The 22,790-nt window shown below is 37.8% G+C and overlaps 5 protein-coding genes across 14 annotated transcripts; 2 read left to right on the plus strand and 3 right to left on the minus strand.

Moving 5' to 3' along the window:
• On the plus strand, positions 1-2,112 carry LOC103929846 (protein GRAVITROPIC IN THE LIGHT 1). Its single transcript, XM_048564313.1, has 3 exons — positions 1-214; positions 357-1,066; positions 1,147-2,112. Exons 2-3 carry the CDS (start codon positions 397-399, stop codon positions 1,920-1,922), a joined length of 1,446 nt encoding a protein of 481 aa, XP_048420270.1. The 5' UTR covers positions 1-214; positions 357-396; the 3' UTR covers positions 1,923-2,112.
• Positions 2,113-2,664: 552 nt separating this feature from the next.
• Positions 2,665-5,979, minus strand: LOC103929814 (mitochondrial uncoupling protein 2). 2 transcript variants are annotated; one of them, XM_048564299.1, is made up of 9 exons: positions 5,743-5,979; positions 4,988-5,206; positions 4,804-4,882; positions 4,506-4,639; positions 4,302-4,400; positions 4,079-4,183; positions 3,464-3,561; positions 3,243-3,329; positions 2,665-3,131 (listed from the first exon to the last, which is right to left on the minus strand). In XM_048564299.1, exons 1-8 carry the CDS (start codon positions 5,821-5,823, stop codon positions 3,281-3,283), a joined length of 864 nt encoding a protein of 287 aa, XP_048420256.1. In that variant the 5' UTR covers positions 5,824-5,979; the 3' UTR covers positions 2,665-3,131; positions 3,243-3,280. The 2 variants fall into 2 exon arrangements, with proteins under 2 accessions (XP_048420256.1, XP_009337335.1); XM_009339060.3 differs by having other exon boundaries at positions 3,487-3,561; positions 5,743-5,974.
• Positions 5,980-7,362: 1,383 nt separating this feature from the next.
• On the plus strand, positions 7,363-9,347 carry LOC103929815 (proliferating cell nuclear antigen). The gene is made up of 4 exons (XM_009339061.3): positions 7,363-7,809; positions 8,438-8,590; positions 8,682-8,779; positions 8,887-9,347. The coding sequence occupies exons 1-4, from the start codon at positions 7,491-7,493 to the stop codon at positions 9,118-9,120; spliced, it is 804 nt and encodes a 267-aa protein (XP_009337336.1). The 5' UTR covers positions 7,363-7,490; the 3' UTR covers positions 9,121-9,347.
• Positions 9,348-9,762: 415 nt separating this feature from the next.
• Positions 9,763-15,605, minus strand: LOC103929825 (cytosolic enolase 3-like). Of its 7 annotated transcripts, XM_048564736.1 has the most exons (15): positions 15,462-15,605; positions 14,397-14,704; positions 14,075-14,229; positions 13,614-13,788; positions 13,304-13,375; positions 13,100-13,216; positions 12,611-12,691; positions 11,877-11,953; positions 11,514-11,617; positions 11,180-11,312; positions 11,028-11,130; positions 10,559-10,660; positions 10,252-10,449; positions 10,074-10,158; positions 9,763-9,992 (listed from the first exon to the last, which is right to left on the minus strand). In XM_048564736.1, exons 2-14 carry the CDS (start codon positions 14,499-14,501, stop codon positions 10,087-10,089), a joined length of 1,494 nt encoding a protein of 497 aa, XP_048420693.1. In that variant the 5' UTR covers positions 14,502-14,704; positions 15,462-15,605; the 3' UTR covers positions 9,763-9,992; positions 10,074-10,086. The 7 variants fall into 7 exon arrangements, with proteins under 7 accessions (XP_048420693.1, XP_048420694.1, XP_048420692.1 ...); XM_048564737.1 differs by having other exon boundaries at positions 9,763-10,158; positions 10,559-10,645; XM_048564735.1 differs by having other exon boundaries at positions 9,763-10,158.
• Positions 15,606-17,458: 1,853 nt separating this feature from the next.
• On the minus strand, positions 17,459-20,229 carry LOC103929824. Of its 3 annotated transcripts, none has more exons than XM_009339080.3 (4): positions 20,081-20,229; positions 18,741-19,427; positions 17,951-18,658; positions 17,459-17,773 (listed from the first exon to the last, which is right to left on the minus strand). In XM_009339080.3, exons 2-4 carry the CDS (start codon positions 19,350-19,352, stop codon positions 17,693-17,695), a joined length of 1,401 nt encoding a protein of 466 aa, XP_009337355.2. In that variant the 5' UTR covers positions 19,353-19,427; positions 20,081-20,229; the 3' UTR covers positions 17,459-17,692. The 3 variants fall into 3 exon arrangements, with proteins under 3 accessions (XP_009337355.2, XP_048420678.1, XP_048420677.1); XM_048564721.1 differs by having other exon boundaries at positions 18,741-19,387; positions 20,081-20,195; XM_048564720.1 differs by having other exon boundaries at positions 18,741-19,424; positions 20,081-20,179.
• Between the last annotated feature and the right edge of the window lie 2,561 nt (positions 20,230-22,790).

Consider the following 22,790-nt stretch of genomic DNA (forward strand, 5'->3'; position numbering starts at 1 on the left):
TACTCCACAGTCGTATCCTTACTCTGAATCTGTGATAACCTTCCACCTTTGAAGCCCTAACACTAAATAACGCCGTTAATTTTCCCGTAACTCAGAAAGAAGAAGATCGTCGCCGTCGACGGCAGCCGGGACAGCCTGTTCGCCGTTCCGCTCCACGGTGATCCGTTGCCGGTTGGGGAGCTTCAGCAAACACGACTGTCACTGAGTCCGATAGGTCAGTCTCATACAGCTTCGTTTTTAATTAAGTAGTTAATTAATTAAATAAGCTATCTTAAACGGTGGTAACAATTTCTTATCCTGCGCACCCACCCCTCACTCAAAGCACTGGTCTGCGAATCTGATCTTGTTTTTCTCAGAGGCTGAGAAGTGCTGAAGGCAAAGAAGAAAGGGGAGAAAATGGCGGGAAGGGCTTCGAATTTCTCGGATCTGATTCAGCGAGTGGCGGCTTCTTGCTTGCTCCATCCACTCGCCGCCGGCCGGTACGATTCCTGTGATTCACCTGTGAATCGACGCGCCGGCGATGAGGAGGACGAAATGTACGAGCACGAAGCCGGCGACAAGCACGACGGAAAGGAGGAAGACGAAGACGATGAAGTGATTGACGGGGGAGGTTTAGGGGTAACGGTTGGGGAGGATCGGGGGTTGACGAAGGCGAAGGAGGTGGTGGAGATGGAGATGGCAATGAGGGAGGTGTTCGACGCCGTTGCAGCGATGAAGAAGGCGTACGTCAGCCTCCAAGAGGCCCACATCCCGTGGGACCCGGAGAAGCTCAGGGCAGCTGACGCGGCGGTGGTCGGTGAGCTGAGAAAAATTGGGGTACTGAGAGAGAGGTTCCGAAGAAGGCGTTGTAGCGGCGGCGGAGAGCGAGTAATGGCGGGGAGTATGTTGAGGGAGGTGGTGGCTCCGTACGAAGCGGCAGTGGACGAGCTGAAGAGAGAGGTGAAGTCCAGAGAGGTCGAGATCCAGAACCTCAAGGAGAAGCTAAACGGCGCCGTTAACGGGTCCCACTCGAAGAAGGGCAGGTCCGTGTCCAGAAGAAAAGTCGGCTGCATCACTCTAGCCGAAGGTACACAGTAAAATCTCTCTCCTAACTGTCTTACCCTACGAAGTGACAATTCTGCCCCCCTAACCGATTGCTAATTACAGTTGCAGTATCTCCGGCGCCGGAGCTGTTCGAGGCGACGATGAGCCAAGTGAGAGAGAAATCCAAGTCGTTCACGTCGCTGCTCCTCTCCCTCATGCGCGCGGCCCACTGGGACATCGCCGCCGCTGTGCGATCAATCGAAGCCGCCACCGCCACCACCGGCGGGATCAACACGACATCGTCGGTCATCGCAACGCAGAACGGCAACGCCAAGTACGCGCTGCAGTCCTACATTTCGAGGAAGCTCTTCCAGGGCTTCGATCACGAGACGTTCTACATGGACGGCAGCCTCTCGTCGCTGCTCAACCCAGACCAGCACCGCCGCGACTGCTTCGCCCGGTACCGCGACTTCAAGGCCATGGACCCCACCGAGCTGCTCGGGATCCTGCCCACGTGTCAGTTCGGGAAGTTCTGCTCCATCAAGTACCTGGCCGTCGTCCATCCCAAGATGGAGGAGTCGTTGTTCGGGGACTTGGAGCAGAGACGACATGTCGTAGAAGGGGGGCACCCGAGGAGCGAGTTTTACGGGGAGTTTCTGGGGCTGGCGAAGGCGGTGTGGCTGCTGCACTTGCTGGCGTTTTCGCTTGACCCGCCGCCGAGTCAGTTCGAGGCGAGTCGAGGGGCGGAGTTTCATCCGGGTTATATGGAGAGTGTTGTGACGTTTGCGGGCGGGCGGGTTCCGGCGGGTCAGGTTGTCGGGTTTCCGGTGTGTCCCGGGTTTAAGCTTGGGAATGGATCAGTTATTAAGGCTAGGGTTTATCTGATAAATAGGAATTAAAGTCGTTAATGTGGTGGGCTTAAGGCTTAGGTCTCTAGTGAATAGCGTGGCTAATGTTACTAGACTCTAGTTCTCTGGTGTTGAGATGTGTCACTGCCTGCTATGTAGCATGTGTAACTGTTATTGCACTGTTTCATTTAAACATAAATCGCTCTTTTATCAAATTTGAAAATCTTTTAATTGCGGACAATATTGTATTCTTCTATTACCGTGTCGTGTCATAGTTAGATAACTAAATAATCTTTGATTTCGGTAAATTTTCATAAGGATGATCTCTTAATGATACCTTAAAAATGATCCGTTAAGATTATAAGAGATATTGTGAAGTTGATTCAAACCAGCGATCAGTTCAGATTAAATTTTGAACATTTTAAGATGCAATTTAATTCTGAAGAATGAGTATGATACTTGCACATATTTTATATAATCATTATCTAACGGTCAGATATAATTTATGTAAATATTTAATGCAATCCTTCAATTCCATTCCTTTTATTCATTTGAACTTTTTAGATTCAGGTGTTCCAAAGTTGAAAAAAAATAAAAATCAGGTGAAACCAGAAATTTCTAATTTAACTTGTGGATGCAAATTTCTATCCAAAGAGAAGAGCTTATGCACAATTCATATCATTCACTTCCTCTAAAACGTTATTTAAACGAGGGTCTATAGGATTACTCAAATCATATAAAACGTTTTTGGCAGTGCAATCAACAACATCCCTACTTAGCTGATGCCACAAGAAAAATAATTATTTGGTATATTAAATTTCAAATGGCAATGCGAAAATAATAATAATATTTATATAATTGTTCAGTATGAGGGTGGGACTTGGCGCAACAGAAAAGTTGCTCTTTAGTGACCTTTTTCGGGTTCAAGTCGTGGAAACCTCTTTGCAAAACAAGAGTAAGACTGCGTACGATAAATGTTCCTCCTCCGAACTCACAATGTGGGGAACCTTGTTGGCTTGGGATCGTCCTTTATATAATTGTCCAGTATAGCTGAAGGAAGAAGGGTACAATGATATGTGTCTCCCTTTCGAACTCTCCAATCATACAAAAATATAAGGATTTTATGCCTAGAAGAAATTTGGGGGGAAAAATGAATCTTTAACAATCGAAGAGGGCCATTCCAAAGCAAAAGCTGTGTCTTCGTGCTTTGTGGTGACTGAAATCAGACGAGCATATTCATACCCGGAAAACGTTCTTCGCCTGCCATGGAGATCATACATGAGCAAAAGGGCATCATTACAATGGACAAGTTAGCAGATTCGAACATGAAACACCTACGCAATTGAAGAGACCCTATCAATTCAATCTTACTTGCTCTAGCACTAGAAACATAACCACATTCCAAGATCCTAGCCGACTGAAGTTTGGGAGGAACCCCTTATAGAAGGCCAAAAATCCCTGCAGTACGTCATGAATTACAAAACAATTGAGGAAGCTGGTGACAAAAATCCATGTAGAAATTTGGCCTCGTTGGTATAAAAAACTTTGAAGGGTTATTAGTCTAATGACTTACAGAACCAGAGTGCACTTACGAATTAAAACTGAAAAAGCATACCTCGTACTTCAAAGTTTTGACAAAGCAATCAAAGGTGTTTTTGTAAGTTGAATCTCCCATCATTCGAGATTTCACCTGGAACATAACAAGGAAGTCGTCCAAGCCAACATTGCCTTACTAGCTCATCCACTAAAAAACTATATAAAATTGTTTCGTACAATAAGAAAATGTCATCACAATCTTTCACTAGTAAACCGTGGTTACAGCCTGCACCGAATAATATGTAATGCAGGCCATGCTTCCATCGCAAAGCCAACATTCAGTGATGACTTAAAACTCAAGAACACATATAGCGTGCGCTTATCAATTCTGTTTTTCTTTGTTAGGTTGGAATATAGCATGCACATTTATCATATGATTTTCAATATTCTTCAGTTTTATAACTATTCTTTACAAGACACTACACATGAGAGAGAGAGAGAGAGAGAGAGAGATTTATCATTTGATTACTTTTCTTTAAATTTTGTTTTAATTTTACAGTTCTGTTGTAGTTTCCATATGTTGCAACCATTTCTTACATCTCTGCCGGTAGCATTCAATCCTAAAAACCACAAAACTTGATGTCACAACTAATTAGTTGCAGAGTGCATACCACATCAACAGGAGAGCCAATAGAAACTGCAAAGAAGCCTGCACCCAGACCAGCTAGGAGATGAGTTAAAATATTGTCTGTGGACCCTGGAATTTTCAAAATTGTCTGCATAAGTATGAAGAATCAGGAATCATTGGGATTATTATCCTAGACATGGCAGGTTAGATTAACTTGAAATTCATAAATATAACTGCATTTAAGAGAAGGAATGTTTTGAGATTACCTCCTTCACTTGATCATAACTGGCTAGTTCAGCAGCATTTATAATAGCATTCCGTGCTACATTTGGCCCTAGCCCAGTCCAAAGGGCCCCTAATCCTTCCTAAATGTTAGACAAACATTAACCAAAAAATGTAAAACAAATGAGCTGATATGTATCTAAGAAAACAGGACGAAGAAAAACAATGTTCTACGTTAAGAAAATAACCTGTCTAACTATAGTAGAATAAGCATCTAAGGATCCAGTATATCGCTTAGGAACTCCAGCTGGTAATTTTCCTTCAGCTTGAAGTCGAACCTTCACAAGGTCAGTTGGATTAGCCACTATGATTGCCAGAGCACCTGTTAACATAGAAGTACGCGAAAGAGCATGCAGTTAAATTAGCTTTTTTTCAGATCAAAATGCAGGGAAGATAACAGCAATAGTTCCGGCAACTTCAGATATGTTAATGAACAGCAGGTTGCATGAAATCTAGTCTTGAAATATAGTTTCCAAGTACACTAACCAGTCAATAGAGCTGCAAGTATTTTGTGGAATATAGGAAAATCTCCAATAAAAGCACTGCCAACAAGGAAAATTTTGACCTGTTTCAACGTTCAGTTTATGGATATGCAGAATGTGTCACAAATAAAGCATCAAACAAGTAATTCGTAATTGCATTTATGAAATAAAACATATTTGGAACTCACAGGATCATATAATCCAATTCTCAAGCCACCGTAAATACACTGGCGCTGTAATCCTGGAATTATGCCATTCCAAAGTGCTGCTAAGCCTTCTTCCCTAGCGATTGTAGCCATAGTACCCAAAAGGCCTCTATAGTTTGGTGTGCCAGCTCCATCCCCTGGGACCGCTTTCTTTTGTAGCTGGAGCCTGACTTTAGCGGTGTCTAAAGGAATGGTACAAAACTGCAGAATATTCATGCAGACACCGTTATACACTAAACTTTGATTTTTATGCACACACATGATGTTGAGACCTTGTAGTTATAAGGCCATCAAATTGTACTTCAAAGTGCTTAAATTGTTCAAGAAAGTCTTAACCACCAAGATAAAACTAATTAAACCGATTCGATTCTAGCATAACATTCGCCATTCAACCTAACTTGTTCCATCTTTCGATCCTAGTGTATCGGTTTGTTCACATTAAGCCACATTATGCAATTCTCCGAACCATCATACCAGGACTAAATGTCAAGTACAAAAGAACAGCAGCTACCCTCAAATTTTAACTTCATATTTCCACATACATTCCCACAAAATTGGAGACCAAATTTCGCATTGATCTCAATCAAAACTCAAAAAACCCAAGTAAGAAATCACACTAATTGCGCTAAAACACAGAGATTAAAGCTAAATGATGATAAAAAATGCCGACCCAGTAAACCAAATTTCAAAACTAAGAAGTAAACAACTAACATTTCAGCAGAAGGATCATCGATTACCTCAGCGAAGCAGGCAGCAAAAGCACTGCAGAGGAAAGTTTGCAAGAAGGAGATCTCAGACCTGGGGCTGAGATCTGCCATTGAACGGCGCAAACGAAAGCTTCAAAAGCAAGGATTTTGGGGAAATTGGAGGGAAATTCAGAGGGATTGGGGGGATTAAGGTTATATAAAGAAGGTGGTTAATTACGAAGGAAAGGAACTAGGAAGAAGAAGGAAGCTTTTTGCAATTGCAAATTCGCAACTGAGTTTTTCATTTTGTCACTCGCTTTGCTATTTTCTTCATCGTTTTCAATTGTATTAGTTTAATCATTTGGGGCTTAAAAAGGGATTTTGTTGCTTAATTTGATTCTCTCTTTAATCTCAATAAATTTTTTATCACTTCATAATTTAATGTCAATTTTTGTATTAACATTATAAACGTTGTATAAAAAACATTAAGTAACAAGGAATCTATAAAAAATCTCTTCAACATTCCTCCTGTTTTGGTTGGTTGGGTTTTGATTTTGTAAGTTTTATATTTTCTTTGGAATGATTTGTGAATTTATTATTATATTTTTCTAGATCAATTCAAGAAATTGTTAAATCATTTCAACAGATAAAAAAAATACTTGGGTTCCGTTTATATAAAGAGTTATTTCTTTTTAGGGGTGTGCTATCCACACACCTTATTTTACTTCTCACACATCCTTTGATAATTTTTGTTCGTTGATTTTTTTAATTCATCCGATCCGACGGACGAAAATTCAAAAGGTATGTGAGAAGTAAAATAGGATGTGTGGATATCACACCTCTTCTTTCTATTAGCAAATTTACGCACGTCAGTAAACTATGTTAGTCTCTCGATTCGCGTTCACATGTGCGACAATAAGTTATACCTCAAAAAAAAAAAAGTATATTTGATTTTTAACAAATTTATTATAACAGAATTTTTTTACAGGTTTCGCGAGTTAAGAAATACTAACACTTAAATATATACACTTGATAAAGCATAATTACCATAAAAGTTTCAGCTTATGTTTGACTTGATTCACCATTCTACATCCACGTTGTCCTCCCACAATGTTTACTTAAACAATCTTTGTTTAAAAATCACTAGTAGAAAGCTAAAGACATTTTACGACAGTACTTTTTACCTATGCAGTCCAATTTGTGCCACCGACTTTAATAATACTATATCGGAGTTACAAATACAATAACGTTGTTTCTTTAGCTTAGACATGAGTATTTGACCCATACTAATATTTTGTATTCGATTCCTCTTTCCTCTGTTATTGCTTGTACATTAGAAGAGAAAAGAAAAAACGTATAAAAAAATACAAGTGATTTGCATCTCAATAGGTTAAGAGCATTTGTGATTACGCCCGAAGTATGTTCAAGTCTTTTAGATATTAAAAATGGGCCTGAAGGTGCAATGTTTTTTCTATATGGGCTATCGGTCACGGGCCTTCAAATTTGTACAGTTTTCTTCTGGTCAGAAATCAACCCAAACAACTGAAGGTGCACGAATAATTACCCTGTACCCTCAAGGCACGCAGTCACTCCCCTTCAAAGTCCTGCGCGGGAACACGAATCCATCAAATCCCGCCAATCGAACCCGAAATTCCCAAACACGCCTTCCCATTTCCCCCCACTATATAAACCCTAACCCCCACACCCTCACTCAAACCCTCAAAATCTCCCCGCCTAAAAAAAAACCTAGATTCCCCAAATCAAACAACCCGAACGCTTCTTCCGACGACCCGGAAACGATGTTGGAGCTCCGACTGGTGCAGGGGTCGCTGCTGAAGAAGGTGCTGGAGTCCATCAAGGACCTGGTGAACGACGCCAACTTCGACTGCTCCTCCTCCGGCTTCTCCCTCCAGGCCATGGACTCCAGCCACGTGGCGCTCGTCGCCCTCCTCCTCAGATCCGAGGGCTTCGAGCACTACCGCTGTGACCGCAATATCTCCATGGGCATGAACCTCGGCAACATGTCCAAGATGCTCAAGTGCGCCGGAAATGATGACATCATCACCATCAAGGCCGACGATGGCAGTGACACGGTCACCTTCATGTTCGAAAGCCCCAGTATGTTCCTTCTTCCTCTTCCCCCGTTTTTGTATTTGGGTTTTTTTCCCCAAATGATTTGAGTCATTTGGGGTTAATTAATTTGGGATTTTTTTTGCTATCAACTTTAATTATTGGCTGTTAATTTTCTTTCTTTATTCTTTTTGTAAATTGCTTCTCTTGTATGCAAGAAATTATAAGAAAGCAAACAGAAGCGTTTATTTTTATTGTTTTTTCAAATTTCTTTTCATGAATCTTGAAATTGATACTGGATTTAATTGTCAGTTTCGCTCTTATTTGGTTAACCTGCTAATGTTTGGATTGCATTTAAGTAAATTCTGTTAATTCCGTGTTTGCCAATGTTTATTAATTCGTACCTCATTGATGTTCTACGATAGAGGCTGTTATTCTTTACTTGTATGGAAATATATATACACTCATATTTGGAGAAATTGAATTGTAAGTGATGAAAATTTTACTGACATCTTAATAAATCATCAGGAGACATTGTATCCGGTAGTTGTAATCGTTAATTGGAAGTTTTGCAAACAAGATTTTGGTTTTGTGATGGTTTATTACCATGCCCCAATTTTAGTTTTCTGTTTCATGTATTTGTTCGTCGTTTTGATTTTTGGGTGATGGATCACAGCACAAGATAAAATTTCTGATTTTGAGATGAAGCTGATGGATATTGATAGCGAGCACCTAGGAATTCCGGAGGCAGAATATCAGTCTATTGTGACGATGCCCTCAGCTGAGTTTGCTAGGATATGTAAGGACCTCAGTGGGATTGGTGACACAGGTACTATTTTTTCATCAGAGGATTCACGGTTATCTAAATTTGGTGTGTTTGTGTTGTGGATTTGTAAGTAATGGTTCGATATTGCTTGCAGTTGTGATATCTGTGACCAAGGAAGGTGTGAAGTTCTCCACAAGAGGGGATATAGGCACTGCCAACATTGTCTGTAGGCAGAACACTACAGTTGACAAGGTATATCGTCCTGACAGACGGATTAATTGGCAAGCTGCTTGTCTTTCGGTATTTTAATGCAATGTCTAACTTTGTTTATTTTTGTTTCTGATTTTTGGGAATTGCAGCCCGAAGAAGCAACGGTCATAAACATGAGCGAGCCAGTGTCGTTGACATTCGCTCTGAGGTACATGAACTCGTTCACAAAGGCAACCACATTGTCGAATACAGTCACAATCAGCTTGTCTTCTGAACTTCCAGTTGTGGTTGAGTACAAGATTGCAGAGATGGGCTATATTAGGTTCTACCTGGCTCCGAAGATAGAAGAAGACGATGAAGGCGAAACCAAGCCTGAAGTTTGAGTGTTCACACCACGTCATCACCAGCATACTCTTTTGCTGACTTGAATTACTCGGTTTAAAAATCCAAGTAGCGGGATTTTCTCAATACTTCTCTGTTTGAGGTTTTTCTTGCTTTCTCTGTGACAATTAGTTAGCAGATGTGTAGTTTCGGAGTTTTCGAATCCGTTCCGTTAGGTCAAACAATGTTGTTTCTCCTGGTTTTTTTAGTTGATTTGTGGGTTGCATAATTAAGTTTAGTCTGCTAACTTACGTGGAGAGTCAAGGCACTGGTGTTTTGTTACCAAGAAGTCAGTCAAATTGACAAAATATGCGAGAGCAGAATTTAACACCAGGTACCAGACGATTGACACGTCATCTCTTGCAAATGCAATTGCTATTCCAACTACATCCTCCTTCAAAAGAGCTGCAGGGAGAAGAATTGCGACAGCTACAGGAGCAGTGAAAACTAATACTTGCAAGATTCGTTTCCTCGTATTTCTTGTTAATAAATGTCAAAGTCAAATTAATTTTTGGTAACAAGCAATTCAAATTAATTAATTTTGTGCACTTTCTGTTGTTTTATTTCAGCTGACGGTGCGAGGAAGTAGTGTCTGTCAACTAATTTTGTCATGCTTAATTTTGATTTATTTGACCTTAGTCACATGAGATCAAGGGCTCATTTGACGCTCAATAGATAAAAAGCACTTACAAACAAAATTTGCTTTTTTCCAAAAACATTAACATGCTAGACTACGCCCATGTCTAGAACACCTTAGCAAACTTAATTACAAATTCCATACTGCTCTTTACTCAGAGAGAAAACAAAGAAGAAAACACTCTGATAGCCAAAACAATGAAGCAGAAGAAGGATCGGTGAGCGGTGGACCATGTTGCTGAATATTTGTGATGTTAAAAGTATAAGCTGCGGCCTTTAGATGAAGAATACAAGGAGAAGGGAATTGTGAGGAGAAAACCTGAGAAACGTGATCAGTGTGATCGCCTCCAATCTTCACCAGCATAAAATGCATCGTCCCCAAGTTCTTCCTCAATTCGAAGCAACTGCAACAAAACTTGGCCCATCAGTTTCAAATCATGTATTTGTCTGTTCCCAGAATGGTGGACACGGTAACTGAATCTTAAATAGAAGTTTACCTGGTTGTACTTGGCCAGCCGTTCGCCTCTGCAAGGAGCACCAGCTTTGATCTGACCTGTTGAGAGACCAACAGCTAAGTCGGCTATGAAGGAATCTTCAGTTTCACCACATCTATGAGACATGACCACTCCCCAGTGGGCATCCTTTGCCAGCTTCATCACTTCAATGATCTCGGTCACTGTTCCAATCTGGTTTATCTGATTTTGAATTGTAAAATTATCAGTTGCCTCTCCCTCATCTCTCATCCCAAAAAAAGCCATAACAGTAAATATCAGTATTAAAAATATCTCAAAACCGTTAAAATACCTTTATGAGTAGAGAATTGCAGGTGGACTCCTCTATAGCTCTCTTAATACGCTTTGGATTTGAAGTTATCAAGTCATCTCCAACTACCTGAAAAACCATAGTCTTCCAGACACTAACCATATCTCAGGTCTAAAGGAGAAAATACATGAGGCATCCAATAAAAAACAAACTTTTATATAGGCAGGATTCTAAATTGCTCAGCAACAGTCATAGGCAAGCCAACCGAAGGTTGGATATTTATCACAATATAAAATTTGCAGTGTACTACGGCCTTAAACATTCACAAGGATGTTAAACAAAAACAGTTACAGGTCCATATCTATCTATTTACTTCCTACATAGTTTTCCGTACGGAGGAACAAAACAAAAACGATCAATCCCTTATCTGGTCAAAGCTAATTCGGCAAAGAATGAAAGCACCAAGATACTAAATAAATATATCTCAGGAACAAAAGAAAAGTAAACAAACCTGACAAATTCCAAGACTAGAAAAGCGTTTAGTGTGTTCCCAGTCCTCTTTATCAAACGGATCTTCAACTGACACTATTGGGTACTCTGACACCCCAAACACAGGGAAGGCAGAAAAGGTAAGTCACAGTGCAAAATTGCAAACCAAATACACAAACATTGAGAAACAGAAAAGGAGAGACTGACTTACCACTACAAAGTTCTTTATACATCCCAATCATATCATCAGCCGACTTGAAATTTTGTCCCTTATCCGCTGATTTGTAATCCAGATCGTACTTTGTACCTGTATTCATGGGGAAAACAGAAGGAAAATATTGTCATTAAATTATACATGAATTCATGTTGTTTTTGAAAAAGAATATAAATTTTAATCATTACTACAAGATCATTTAGCCTTGGATTTCCATCAAGAAAACATAAAATGCAATTATTTTCCCAAATTGCTGTTACAGAAAAAGACCAATTCTCAAGAAAGATCCATCACCTATGCAAAAGTCAGTAGCAGCAACATCAATTGCTAGTTTGATTTGGTCTTTATAATCTGTTCTACTTATCGCCTCTTTTACAAGATCCAAGACTTCTTTAACACTGCCAAGAGATATAGAAATAATTTTAAAAATGGCATATCTTCTAATTAGTTCAGAAGTTTCTCATAAGGCACAAAGTAACAGCCATTGCAAACAGCTTAAAAAAAAAAAACCTAAAACAATGTCTTTTAACGCATTTTAGGAACATCTAAGATGATTTTCCTCTTCCAAAGACTTATATCTCATTTTGGGAAGCCGTCATGGGGATTCATGAGGCAAAGAAATTAAAGAACACTACAGGTCACACAAAAAAGACTTGCCTCGAGATGTTGGGAGCAAAACCACCATCTTCACCAACATTACATCCATGTGCACCATATTTTTCTGTAATAACAGCCTGCTCTTTTTGTAAGCAATAATAGTCGTCAACAAAAACAATAATAGTTATCAATAAAACTGAGAGATGCTACCATGAAAACAAAGTGGGACATAATGGCATCGCCTTGTTCACATGTACAGAGAAAGGTCCTTTTCCAATTTCTTATGCTCATGGGATGCTGAGCTATTGACTTGATTATTTAAGCCAAATAAATTCCATGCATACTCCTATATTTGCCACTTGCGAGCAGCTATGAAGAGCCATGAAATTTATTTCAAGGATTACCATAATGGCATGATAAAACTGAAATCAGTACATACTCTGATATTTAACATTCGGAAAGGCACAAGTCACTTAAAATTTGGATGAAGTTTTCACTTTCAGAGCTAATTTTCATTGTCACTAATCTAGCTGAATATTTGTTGAAAATCTGGCACTAAATAAAGCTTTTAGGTCAAATTAATACTTACTAAAATAAGAAAAGTTGCGTTCAGGTCCATTGCAGTTTAAAACACAACAATGTGCTATATACTTTGCCACAAAAAATAAGGTGATTGCTTGTAGGAAATGAGTAACTCAACAGGTCTCATAAAATGGAAAAAGATTTTTTTTTCTCATCATTAAAAGCATAGACGGAATGTAATCTCCAAAGTCAACAGTTGAGATGAAAAGTACCTTTAGGTGATGATAGGTTTCAGATCCCATTTGCAATGCCTCCTCAAACTTGCTAGCTCCAATTGGGAGAATCATAATTTCCTAAAAATTTCAAGTCAAGTTTAATTATAAGGACATGCACACAAATATTTGAAGCGTTCATGCTTAAAAAATCTATATTGAGATCTACGTAAGCAGCTTCAGCAGGCATATAAAAAATTGTTATAGGAGGAACCAAGGAGAGCATTAAGCAGTCGTTACTGACACAATCAATTCATAGAGAAGTGTTTCACCAGTGAATTCGATTGTAGTTTCCCAATAGCCAATTTCAAATATTTAAAATGTTAAGCTCATTTTTAGTAAAAATGCCATACTTTCATGATGTCAACACAAGTTACCCACATCAACCAAATGATCCAAATATTGAAACCCCTCTCCCCACATACATTACAACCGAAATAAAAGAATTGGTAAATACATATCTATAGATTCAAGCTTACCAGAGCATACCTGAATGGCCAGATTATTCCCAGCACGCTTTCCTCCACTAATAACAGTAAAAGCAGGGACAGGCAGGGTCAGGTGGCCTTTTCCAGAAAGGTCAGCAATATGTTTGTACAGTGGAACCTGATGTTAATCTTTACTCAGACACTTTCGAGAAAAAAGTATACAAATTTTAGCAATACTAATAGAAAAATAGTCATGCCCGACTACCTCCTTTTGAGCAGCTCCAGCTTTGCAAGCAGCAATTGACACAGCCAATATGGCATTTACTCCAAGTTCGCTCTGATAGATGATTTGATTATAATTATAAATCCAAAATCATAAATAAAAAGTAATATTACAAATGCTTAATAATAATAATTTATATTTTTTATAGCTAGACAAGGAGGGTCATAGCATACTACCAGAAAACATACTAGATAACAGAAATGCAATTTCCTGAAAGCACCGATATATATTAGCAACAAATTCTCAAACAGCTCAATTACATCAAGTTGCACTGAAAAACGAAAAACGTTACCTTCTTTTCTGTTTTATCGAGGGCCATCATTGCCTGATCAATCTGAGACTGAAGTGTAGGATCCATACCCACCAATGCTTCAGATATTTTCTCATTGACATTCTTAACAGCTTTACTCACACTATTTCCAAGATATAATCCCTTGTCCCCATCTAGCAGTTCAAAAGCCTCGTACCTGGTTTCAACAAATCCCCCCCTTGATGATTGTTCTCAGAATCATATACTTTTGAACGAGATCGACCTCAAATAGCATTGTCTACTAGAGGCATAACAAATATAGTTATTTAATAGCAATGCTCTTGATCAATGCAATTACAAATCAATTTCTGAGTCATAAAAAGCATTTCTACACGCAATTGTACAAAAAATTGCAATTCAATTGAAGCAAAAGGTCATATGTTTTCGAACAAGTACAATTCTCGGCAGCCAAACAACACACACACAAACCACAGAGAGCTTACATTCCAGAAGCATCAGAGCTAGGAGCCGAAGCACGAAACATTCCTTTGTTAGTGTGGAGGTCGACTTCAACGGTAGGAATTCCTCTGCTATCGAGGATCTGTCGAGCTTTGACCTTCGTTATCACTGAAGGAACCGCTTTCTTCATATGATTCGACTGCGTAATTCAATTCAAGGACAAAGAAAAACAACAAAATCATTTCACAGCTCAAACAAAACCAATCAAGAAACTACAACTTCCCTTTCTTTCCAAAAACTTTCCTGCATATTCATTTTCCGAGTAACCAAACAGAATCACAGACGAGAGCGAGAGCAGAGATTTACGATGAAGAGGACGGGATCGGAGGCCTTAGCCCTAACGGCGGCATTGACGGCGTCTTCGATTTTCCGAGAGAGCATGTGTTTATCCAAGTAATCTTGCACCGGCATTTCTTCTTCTTTTTAATTTCGGTCGCCGGCCGAAACAGCGGCGGTTTTTAGTTGGCCTACAATCCGACCTGGTCTGACTGAACCCGTTTGACCGGGCATAACCAAACTAGCCCACGATTCAACCCGTTTTCAGTGAAACTGGCCTACTATTCGACCCGGCCCAACCAAAACTCCACTATGCGACCCAGTCCAGATTCGCAAACCTGATCACGGGAAATGAAAAATCTGTATTTTAAAAAAGTTACCGAAAATTACAAGCTAAAAAATATTATATTTCAGCATCTGTCTTCTTTCGACTTGACTCGATTAAAAAAAAAAAACATATTTGCCCGGTTGATTTCGTAGCCTTTTCAGCTTGAATTAGTAAGTCTTTAGGGTTTTTTACACCCAGTGCCCTAAAGCTTTATGATTTATGAGTTATTGACTTAAAGCTCATTACATGAGTTGGATTGAAAGCTAAGGAAATTAGCATTGCACGACCACTACTGATGTGCATAAGCAACAAATTAAACAAGTCCTGATGTTGAAATATTGATATCAAGCAGATTACTCATATCAGGCCAAACAGCTCAACATCATGAGTACATTTAACCTAAAAACATGGAATTTGAAGATCGAACATGTTCATATAAATCTTCTGAGTTGTAGTAATGGATGAAGGTGATGAAAACACAAAGACTTGAGAGAAAGTCAGCTGCAGGTGAAATAGTATGGAAATATATCATGAGTGATTAGTTGCTTAATTAGGAAGACACCTACATCTGAGGCGAAATGAGATGGAACGTATAACAAAAATAATATCATCTCTCGAAGCAGTTATGGCAGAGACAGAGTAACAATTAAGAATTAATTTTCAGGTCAGCATTAACATAACACATAACAAGCAGATTGAACCCGTCTAGACAGATCAACACTGCAAGTATAATTAAAATTTAAAAGCATGGAATTCAAATATATTACCTTCTTGTGTAAAACTGTGAAGCTCAAGTAATGGGTGAAGGTAATGAGAAGACGAAGACTTATAAAACGGGCTCAGCTTAAAGTCATACACAAGGGGGTGCTTATGTTATGACCCAGCAGTTTGGCTTTTGCTTTTGAAAAGCTAATGAGGTGTTAATAGCATCTCTAAGAAGATATCGAAGACAAAAAGTTGTACGGAAACAGAAGAAGAAGCGTCACCACCCTGCATTAGATAACCAAGCTTTAGCTTTTGAAAAGAAGTGAGGATCACTTGCGGTTTCATCACCTGCAGATTCATTACTTAGCTACGAAGAGATTTACAGTTTCATCGTATCTGCAGGTTCGAGGCTCTGAAAATAAGTATAGCATCATGACTTTAACTCCAGCTAGCCAGGTGTTAACAGAATATCCAAAAGAGACAGCAAAGGCAACCTAATGAGTTTGCTCAAACTATAGTTCAATTTTGGTTAAATTGGGTGCAAAGGCCTCTAATTAATCTTTTTGTAAGAGAGATTGATGCATTTGATAGCTAACTGTGACTACAATTGATAAGTTCTACTAGCGGTCAAGCATTGATATCCCTAGCACTGACATAAGAAAATATTTCATCATCCTCATTCCTCATATCTCCAAACACTAGAGGATCAATAAATATAGGAGGGTTAGTATTATTTTTTACTTATTTAAACACACGAAAAGCATTTTTGTGCCTTTTGATTTAGTATTAATCTTTATAGACATAATTGTTCGTGTTTTAGAGCAAAAGAAATGTCAAAAGCTTTGAACCTGATTCTCTCTATAAAGATATATTTTGGGACGTCTTAAGCTTTAAAAAGATACATTTTGAACATATTTTGAGGAAGGTTGCTTTTGAGGATTTGTTGGGAACGTTTAAGCTTTACAAAATACATGTTGGGAACGTTTAAGCTTTACAAAGTACATTTTTGACTTTAAATAGAAAACCTTTTAGTTCTTATTTTATTATTTTACTTATTCTAGATTTATTAGAAAGCCTTGTTTAGTTGGAGATAAGGAATAAAGCACTATAAATATGGTGTATCGTGTATGAGAGTTCTCGATGCATTAATTTGGAGAACTTGACTAGGCTTTGACGATTTGTTTTCTTGTTTCAAGGTGTTTTCTATCCTTATTCTTAATAATATTTTAGTTATGAATCTGTGTAACTAACTTTCTTTTACTAGAGTGAGGCCACCGGTCTTATGTAGTTTCTTTTCAATTCATTTATTATATTATGCATGTAAGTTTTGAATTGATAATCATTGTGTTTAAACTATCTTTGCGTTTTGATGCTTGATCATCTTTAGGATATTTCGAAAAGTAATTTGATGCAATTTTAGTCAGAAGGTTCCTGAACTTGACTATGGCTTCTTATGGTTAATAATTGTAAGTTCACTTAGGGCGAACACCATGTCTAAAGGATTGCATGATTTTTCAAAGGGTTTTCATAAAACATAATGAGTTTTTCATGCTCATATTTGATCCGGACATCCGGATAGATTCCAAGTTTGATATTCGTTCTAGATTATAGGTTCAAGTAAAGCATACTTTAGGAAAACCTAACCTTCAATATATGCGTGGGTAATTTATAAGTAACTGGGAGAACAACGTAGGATTGTTAAGGTGACAGTGGAACCGTAGTGCATTTTAAATTGATTTTCCAAACCATTTTCTTTTACTTTATTTTACTTTTGCCGATTTATTTAAAATTATTTTTAATTAGTTTTAAAATTTTAATTTAATTTAATTTAATTTTTATCATTTCAAGTCACAATTTCAATTTCTTTGTTTCAATAATTAATTAAGAATTAGTTTTAAATATAATTTATTTTTAATAATCTCTGGAGCATTTATACTACAGCTATCTTATACTCTTTACTTACAAGTATTTTTTTACGTTTTTATCCACACTTTGTGCATGTACCAAAAATCCTATCAACCATAATTTGCGACCGCTACATGGTGTTTTCATTCCATTCTACCGATGTTACAACATATGTTTTATTTAGGATACTATTTTCAAAATATAAAATTATTGTCCACTCATGTTGTAATAAAATGAAACTAGAACATTCGAACTTGCCCACACACGCAAACACCAATCCCAAGTTTGCACAATCATGAAAACATTACAGTCCTGTTGGAAACAACCAAAAAAACAAAAAAAAAATCATTATATCCTATCCTCTTCATCTTATATAACCAAGCTCTGGTTACGCTTGATATGGCTTGCTAATGAAGGCATTAGTTAGGGCAGAGTCACTATCAAAAGAAGCCACCAGAAGACTCAAAGCCTGCAAACAAATAAGGAATATTTCAGGAGTCATCAGCAAACTATTTAATTAGCTTCCAAAATTCATTAAAACAATCGAAATCTTTGCCTAATGCCCTGCAGTGCTTAAAAGATCCTGCAAGTTAATACGAAGGATTCTGTTAGTATAGGCAATCGAAAATTATAAATGACTACTCACCTCCTTTTTGCCCATAAGAACATTTCTTTTTTCAGTGTCAGTGACAGGTACATTCAATTTGTCAAGAACAGACAGCTCTAAGATTGTAGATATCGGTCTTATGACCAGATTATCAGTTACTGTGAAAAACGCCGGTCCTTTTAAAAATCCTCCAGCACTGGAGACGAGATTTGTGGGTTCGATTTTAAATGACTCCGATGAGCTATTAGAAGGGATAAGGGAACAATCGGTAGTTAGCCTGCTGTTGAGATAATAATACGAGGCTGCCTCAATCCCTAAAAGACTGTTGTAGCAAAAATCAGGATCCAGCTTCGGATTGACTAGCATTTCCTTGTGATGATTTGACTTCAAGTATTGTGCATCGAGATCTTGGACGCTCCGGTACAAATGATCAATGCATCCCTTCAGAGACCCATCCTGTATCTGCTTTGCTACAAACCCAAGTGGCAGAGTTAGGAAACTTAAAAGTAAATTAACAAAATCCTCCCCGGCTTCTGCGTAGCAAGCAATGTTCTTGGATTTGCTAATTATCAGCTTGATAGAAATGTTGTCTTCTTCCGTCAGCACTGTCTCCCCTACTGTTTGAGGATCAATGTGTATGGCTTGATAATTATTTTCATTGGTCAGTTTGGCCACGGGTTTATGCTTCAGCAGAGTTTCGGTCAACGGTGTCTTTGATACTAAGGAGCCTATAAGCAAATTCACAACCTGGGAAAAAATAAAGTCAGAAATCACACTGCAATTTTAACGAAAAGTTAATTAAGGCACGCATAAATCAACAATTGAGTACCTCATCAACTCCAATATTCAAATTCAACTCCTCGGTAGTATTCCCATTGGTGACTCCAAGATTGGTAAATAAAGAACTGATTGATTCGCTAAAAGGGGAGATCAGTTGTAAATCATCGGTAATCAGAAGCCTGGCTCGCTCTTTTACAAAGGCGCTTGCAACATCCACAGAAAATGTGATCTCCCCATACGTGTAATGGTAGCAGGCTGCACAATATGTAGTACCTAAGTTAAAACGAAATAACTTTCTTGTGGTCTGCCGCTCCAGGCAGTTAGAGCATCCAAAGTACCGTCTTGGCTTGGCATTGTGATCAATTTGCAATACAAGGTTCTTGCAATGAGATTCAGCCGCGTTGCGGGGAAGCAACAACATTTCTCTACATGCATCTGACCGCAACTCACTTACGTCAATTTCCTCCACACTTGAATACAAATTGTTCATGCATCCTATTTCCACTGGTGCTGAATGCTCACGACCAAGCTTGATTATTGTTCCTAAGGGGATTGTCAAGAAACTTAGAAGAACATCGATAAAAGCATTGCCGGACTCTATGAAGATAATTTTGTTGCTCCCCTTATCCACCAAAGCCTTCAAGTTTATCTTATTCTCCATAGTCGGACTAGCTAGGTTGCCTTTTTTACCCTTCTCTGCAGAATTTCAGTAAGTAAAGTGGCACACTATTTCCTGCTGAACATGAAAGGAGCAAGTGAGAAATCAAAATTTGCAGTATAAAGTTTCATAAGTAGGCAGATGTTGTAGGAGGAAGAGGGATAGAGAAACGTAGGAGAGCGGAAAGGTTTTTAAAACTTGAAAAGACTCTTCTAATTTCTGATTTCTTTTCTCTCACAAAACTCATTACATGGCTTTTATAGCCACTAGAATACATCATCATATATTTAGGTAATTATAAGGTTCTTGAACATTGAAACATCTAGAGAAATCATGATTAACTCTAGAAATTCCAAACATCACAACTCTAGAACTTCTATGCTTTCTTATTCCTGATTTATGACTCTTTCATGTAACTGAAATTTGGTTTAACCTTCCAACAGATGTTACGCAGTCGCAGATAACAAACACGATTCATATCTAAAAAACCCGAATGCAGAATATAATTGTAAATATATTCCACCTCCTACAACTGATGAGTGATTAGATGGAACGTATAACAAAAATAATACGATCTCTAGAAGCAGTTATGGCAGAGACAGTATAACAATGAGCAATTAAATTCCAGATCAGTATTAACATAATACATATCAAACAGATTGAACAAGTCCAGACGGATCAAAACTGCAAGTACAATTAAAATTTAAAAACATGGAATTCAAATATAAAACCTTTTTGTGTAAAACTGCGAAGCTGAAGTAATGGGTGAAGTTAATGAGAAGACAGAGACTTATAAAGCAGGCTCAGCTTAAAGTAATACACAAGTGCGAGACGATTGCATGGGGGTGCATATGTTATGGCCCAGCATTTTAGCTTTTGCTTTTGAAAAGCTAATGAGGTCTTAATCGCATCTCTAAAGAAGATATCGAAGACAAAAACTTGTACAGAAGTTGTATAGTGACAAAGAAAGTTAAGGTTTCACTATAAAACCAATTGGGAATAGGGTGAGTAACACAACTTATGTATAAACTCATGCAAGGTCCATTCTCAAATCAATGTAGGGGGAGTAACACAACTTACGTATAAACTCATGCAAGGTCCATTCTCAAATCAATGTAGAATTCATTTTCAACTGAAATGAAAGAAGTGTCGCCATCATGCATTAGATAACAAAGCTTTAACTTTTGGAAAGAAGTTAAGGTCACTTGAGTGGGGATGCATATAAAGGGCCACCATCTTTAGCATTGTGACTTAGCTAGGAAGAAAATTACAGTTTCATCACCTGCAGGTTCATTACTTAACTAGGAAGAAATTTACGGTTTCATCGTACCTGCAGGTTCGAAGCTCTGAAATTAAGCATAGCATTATGAATTTAACCCAGCTAATATGGTGTGACCATAATCTCTAAAGGAGACATCAAGGGCAACCTAATGAGTTTGCTCAAACCAGCTCAATTTGGTTAAATTGGGTAGAGAGGTTGACACATTTGATAGCTAACTGTGACCGATAAGGTCTACTGAAATACGAGAAATTTTTCCAAGTACCTGGAACATGAAGTGACGTGGAGTTCCTAGCGAATAGAACCATAACACCTGGCTATTTCAATTTTAAAGTTTAAAAAATTGCCATGTAGTCGTTTAAGTGAATTTTTGTTAAATAACTAGAATTTTTGGTCCACTAAAAAATTTCTCCAAGTAGAGAAGTTAAAGACAAAAACCTGCGTTAATTAGATACAGAAAGTTAATGACGAACAAATGTTCATTAAATCATTAGAAATTAAACCCATGAGTAATATCCCTAATTAATAGTAATAGTATAACAGCAGTCAAGCATTGATATTCCTAGAACTGACTAAGAAAATATTTCTTCATCCTTATTCATCATGTTCATGTCGCCAAACAATAGAGGATCAATACATATACTTCTTCTTCTTTTTTTTTTTTCCTCAAAAGGATCCTTGAAATTAGCTTAATTATTTTGGTTTCTGAGATTTAAAATCTATAGGAGTGGTCCTTGAAATTTGTCCACTGTCAATCATCTTGGTTATTCTATGAAAAATCTCCGTTAAATTAGGAGGTGGTTGGTTTGACAAAAATACCCTCAATTTAACGGAGATTTTCACAGAAGGACCAAAATAATTGACAATGGACAATCTCGTAGCCACTTCGATCGATTTTAAATTTTAGGAACCAAAGTGCGTAACCATAATAATCTCAGAGACCATTTTGGCTAAAAAGCCATAAATATATGCTGGTTAGTATTATTTTTTATTAATTTACAAACACACAAAAAACATTTTTGTGCCTTTTGATTTATTAATTTTTGTGCATATTGATTTATTAGAGCATCTCTAAAAGAGATGTCAAAATGTTCAAATAAGCACTAACAACTGAAAAAGGCAGCAATAATGTTTTTCAACCGAAAAACCAAATCTAATGTGACATGACATGAATTACAAGTCTTCGCCATCACTGTCAAAATTGACAACAGCTTCACAATTTTTTTTAATTTATTATTAAATGCCTTTTATTAATTTTATTATTCTTTTTTGTTTTTAAACATTCATTATTGTTTTAAAACAAAAGTCTGATTTGCAAATAAGATTCTACTAGATTGAAGTTATTGTCATTTTTTTTAACTACATATAAAGGTAATCCTTCAGCACAAATTCAACCACACAGTTTAAGGTTAATTTTCATGCTAACAGTATAAAATATTATGCCAAAAATACATAAGGTGTCAGAAAGTCCACGAAAAGTCTTGTTTTGGAAGACGAAACATCAAGAAAACCAAATAAATGCAACCTGTAAATGCATGATGCAGCACCATGCTGATTAAATGCAACACTATTAACTCAACCATTTTACATACGCATCAAATGCTTCGAAATTTTAATTCGCTTGGCATCAAATGAGTGGAGAAAATTTTCATTGTGACGGGACCACGGTGGTACACTACGTGTTCTTATATAAGTGGTGAGAGATATTATTTTTTAAGTTATTAACTTTTTAACACACATATTTCACCATTTGTATAGTCACATGTGATGTACCACCCCGTGTTCTGATTACATTGAAAAATCTCTCAAATAAATTAGGCTAAGTGAGTACTCCATCAGACCCCGCTTGACCACTCACCTCATTCCAATTGGTTTTGAGGTGAAACTTCAACTTAGAGCACGTAAGTTCTATTACATGTATGGAGCAAGAGGGAAGTTCTTCGAAAAGGGCAATTGGTTGATATCTATTAGGCGTCAAGTTGTTCGTTCTTAGCTCATCGTTCGTGCGCAATAAAGTTATATGTATTGTGGGTTAACTTGTACATTTTGTTGAGCAGGGGATTGTTAAAAATTGGCACATAAATTTCTGTAAAATTGTAGATTCGGTTGGACAAAAAGATTGCTGAGAATAATTGATCAATTGTTGTCGATTACATCCTGGC

Source organism: the organism of the source record quoted next, unplaced genomic scaffold (genome assembly GCF_019419815.1).
Source record: "Pyrus x bretschneideri cultivar Hongxiangsu unplaced genomic scaffold, Pyrus_bretschneideri_v1 Contig39, whole genome shotgun sequence".
NCBI lineage: Eukaryota > Viridiplantae > Streptophyta > Magnoliopsida > Rosales > Rosaceae > Pyrus > Pyrus x bretschneideri.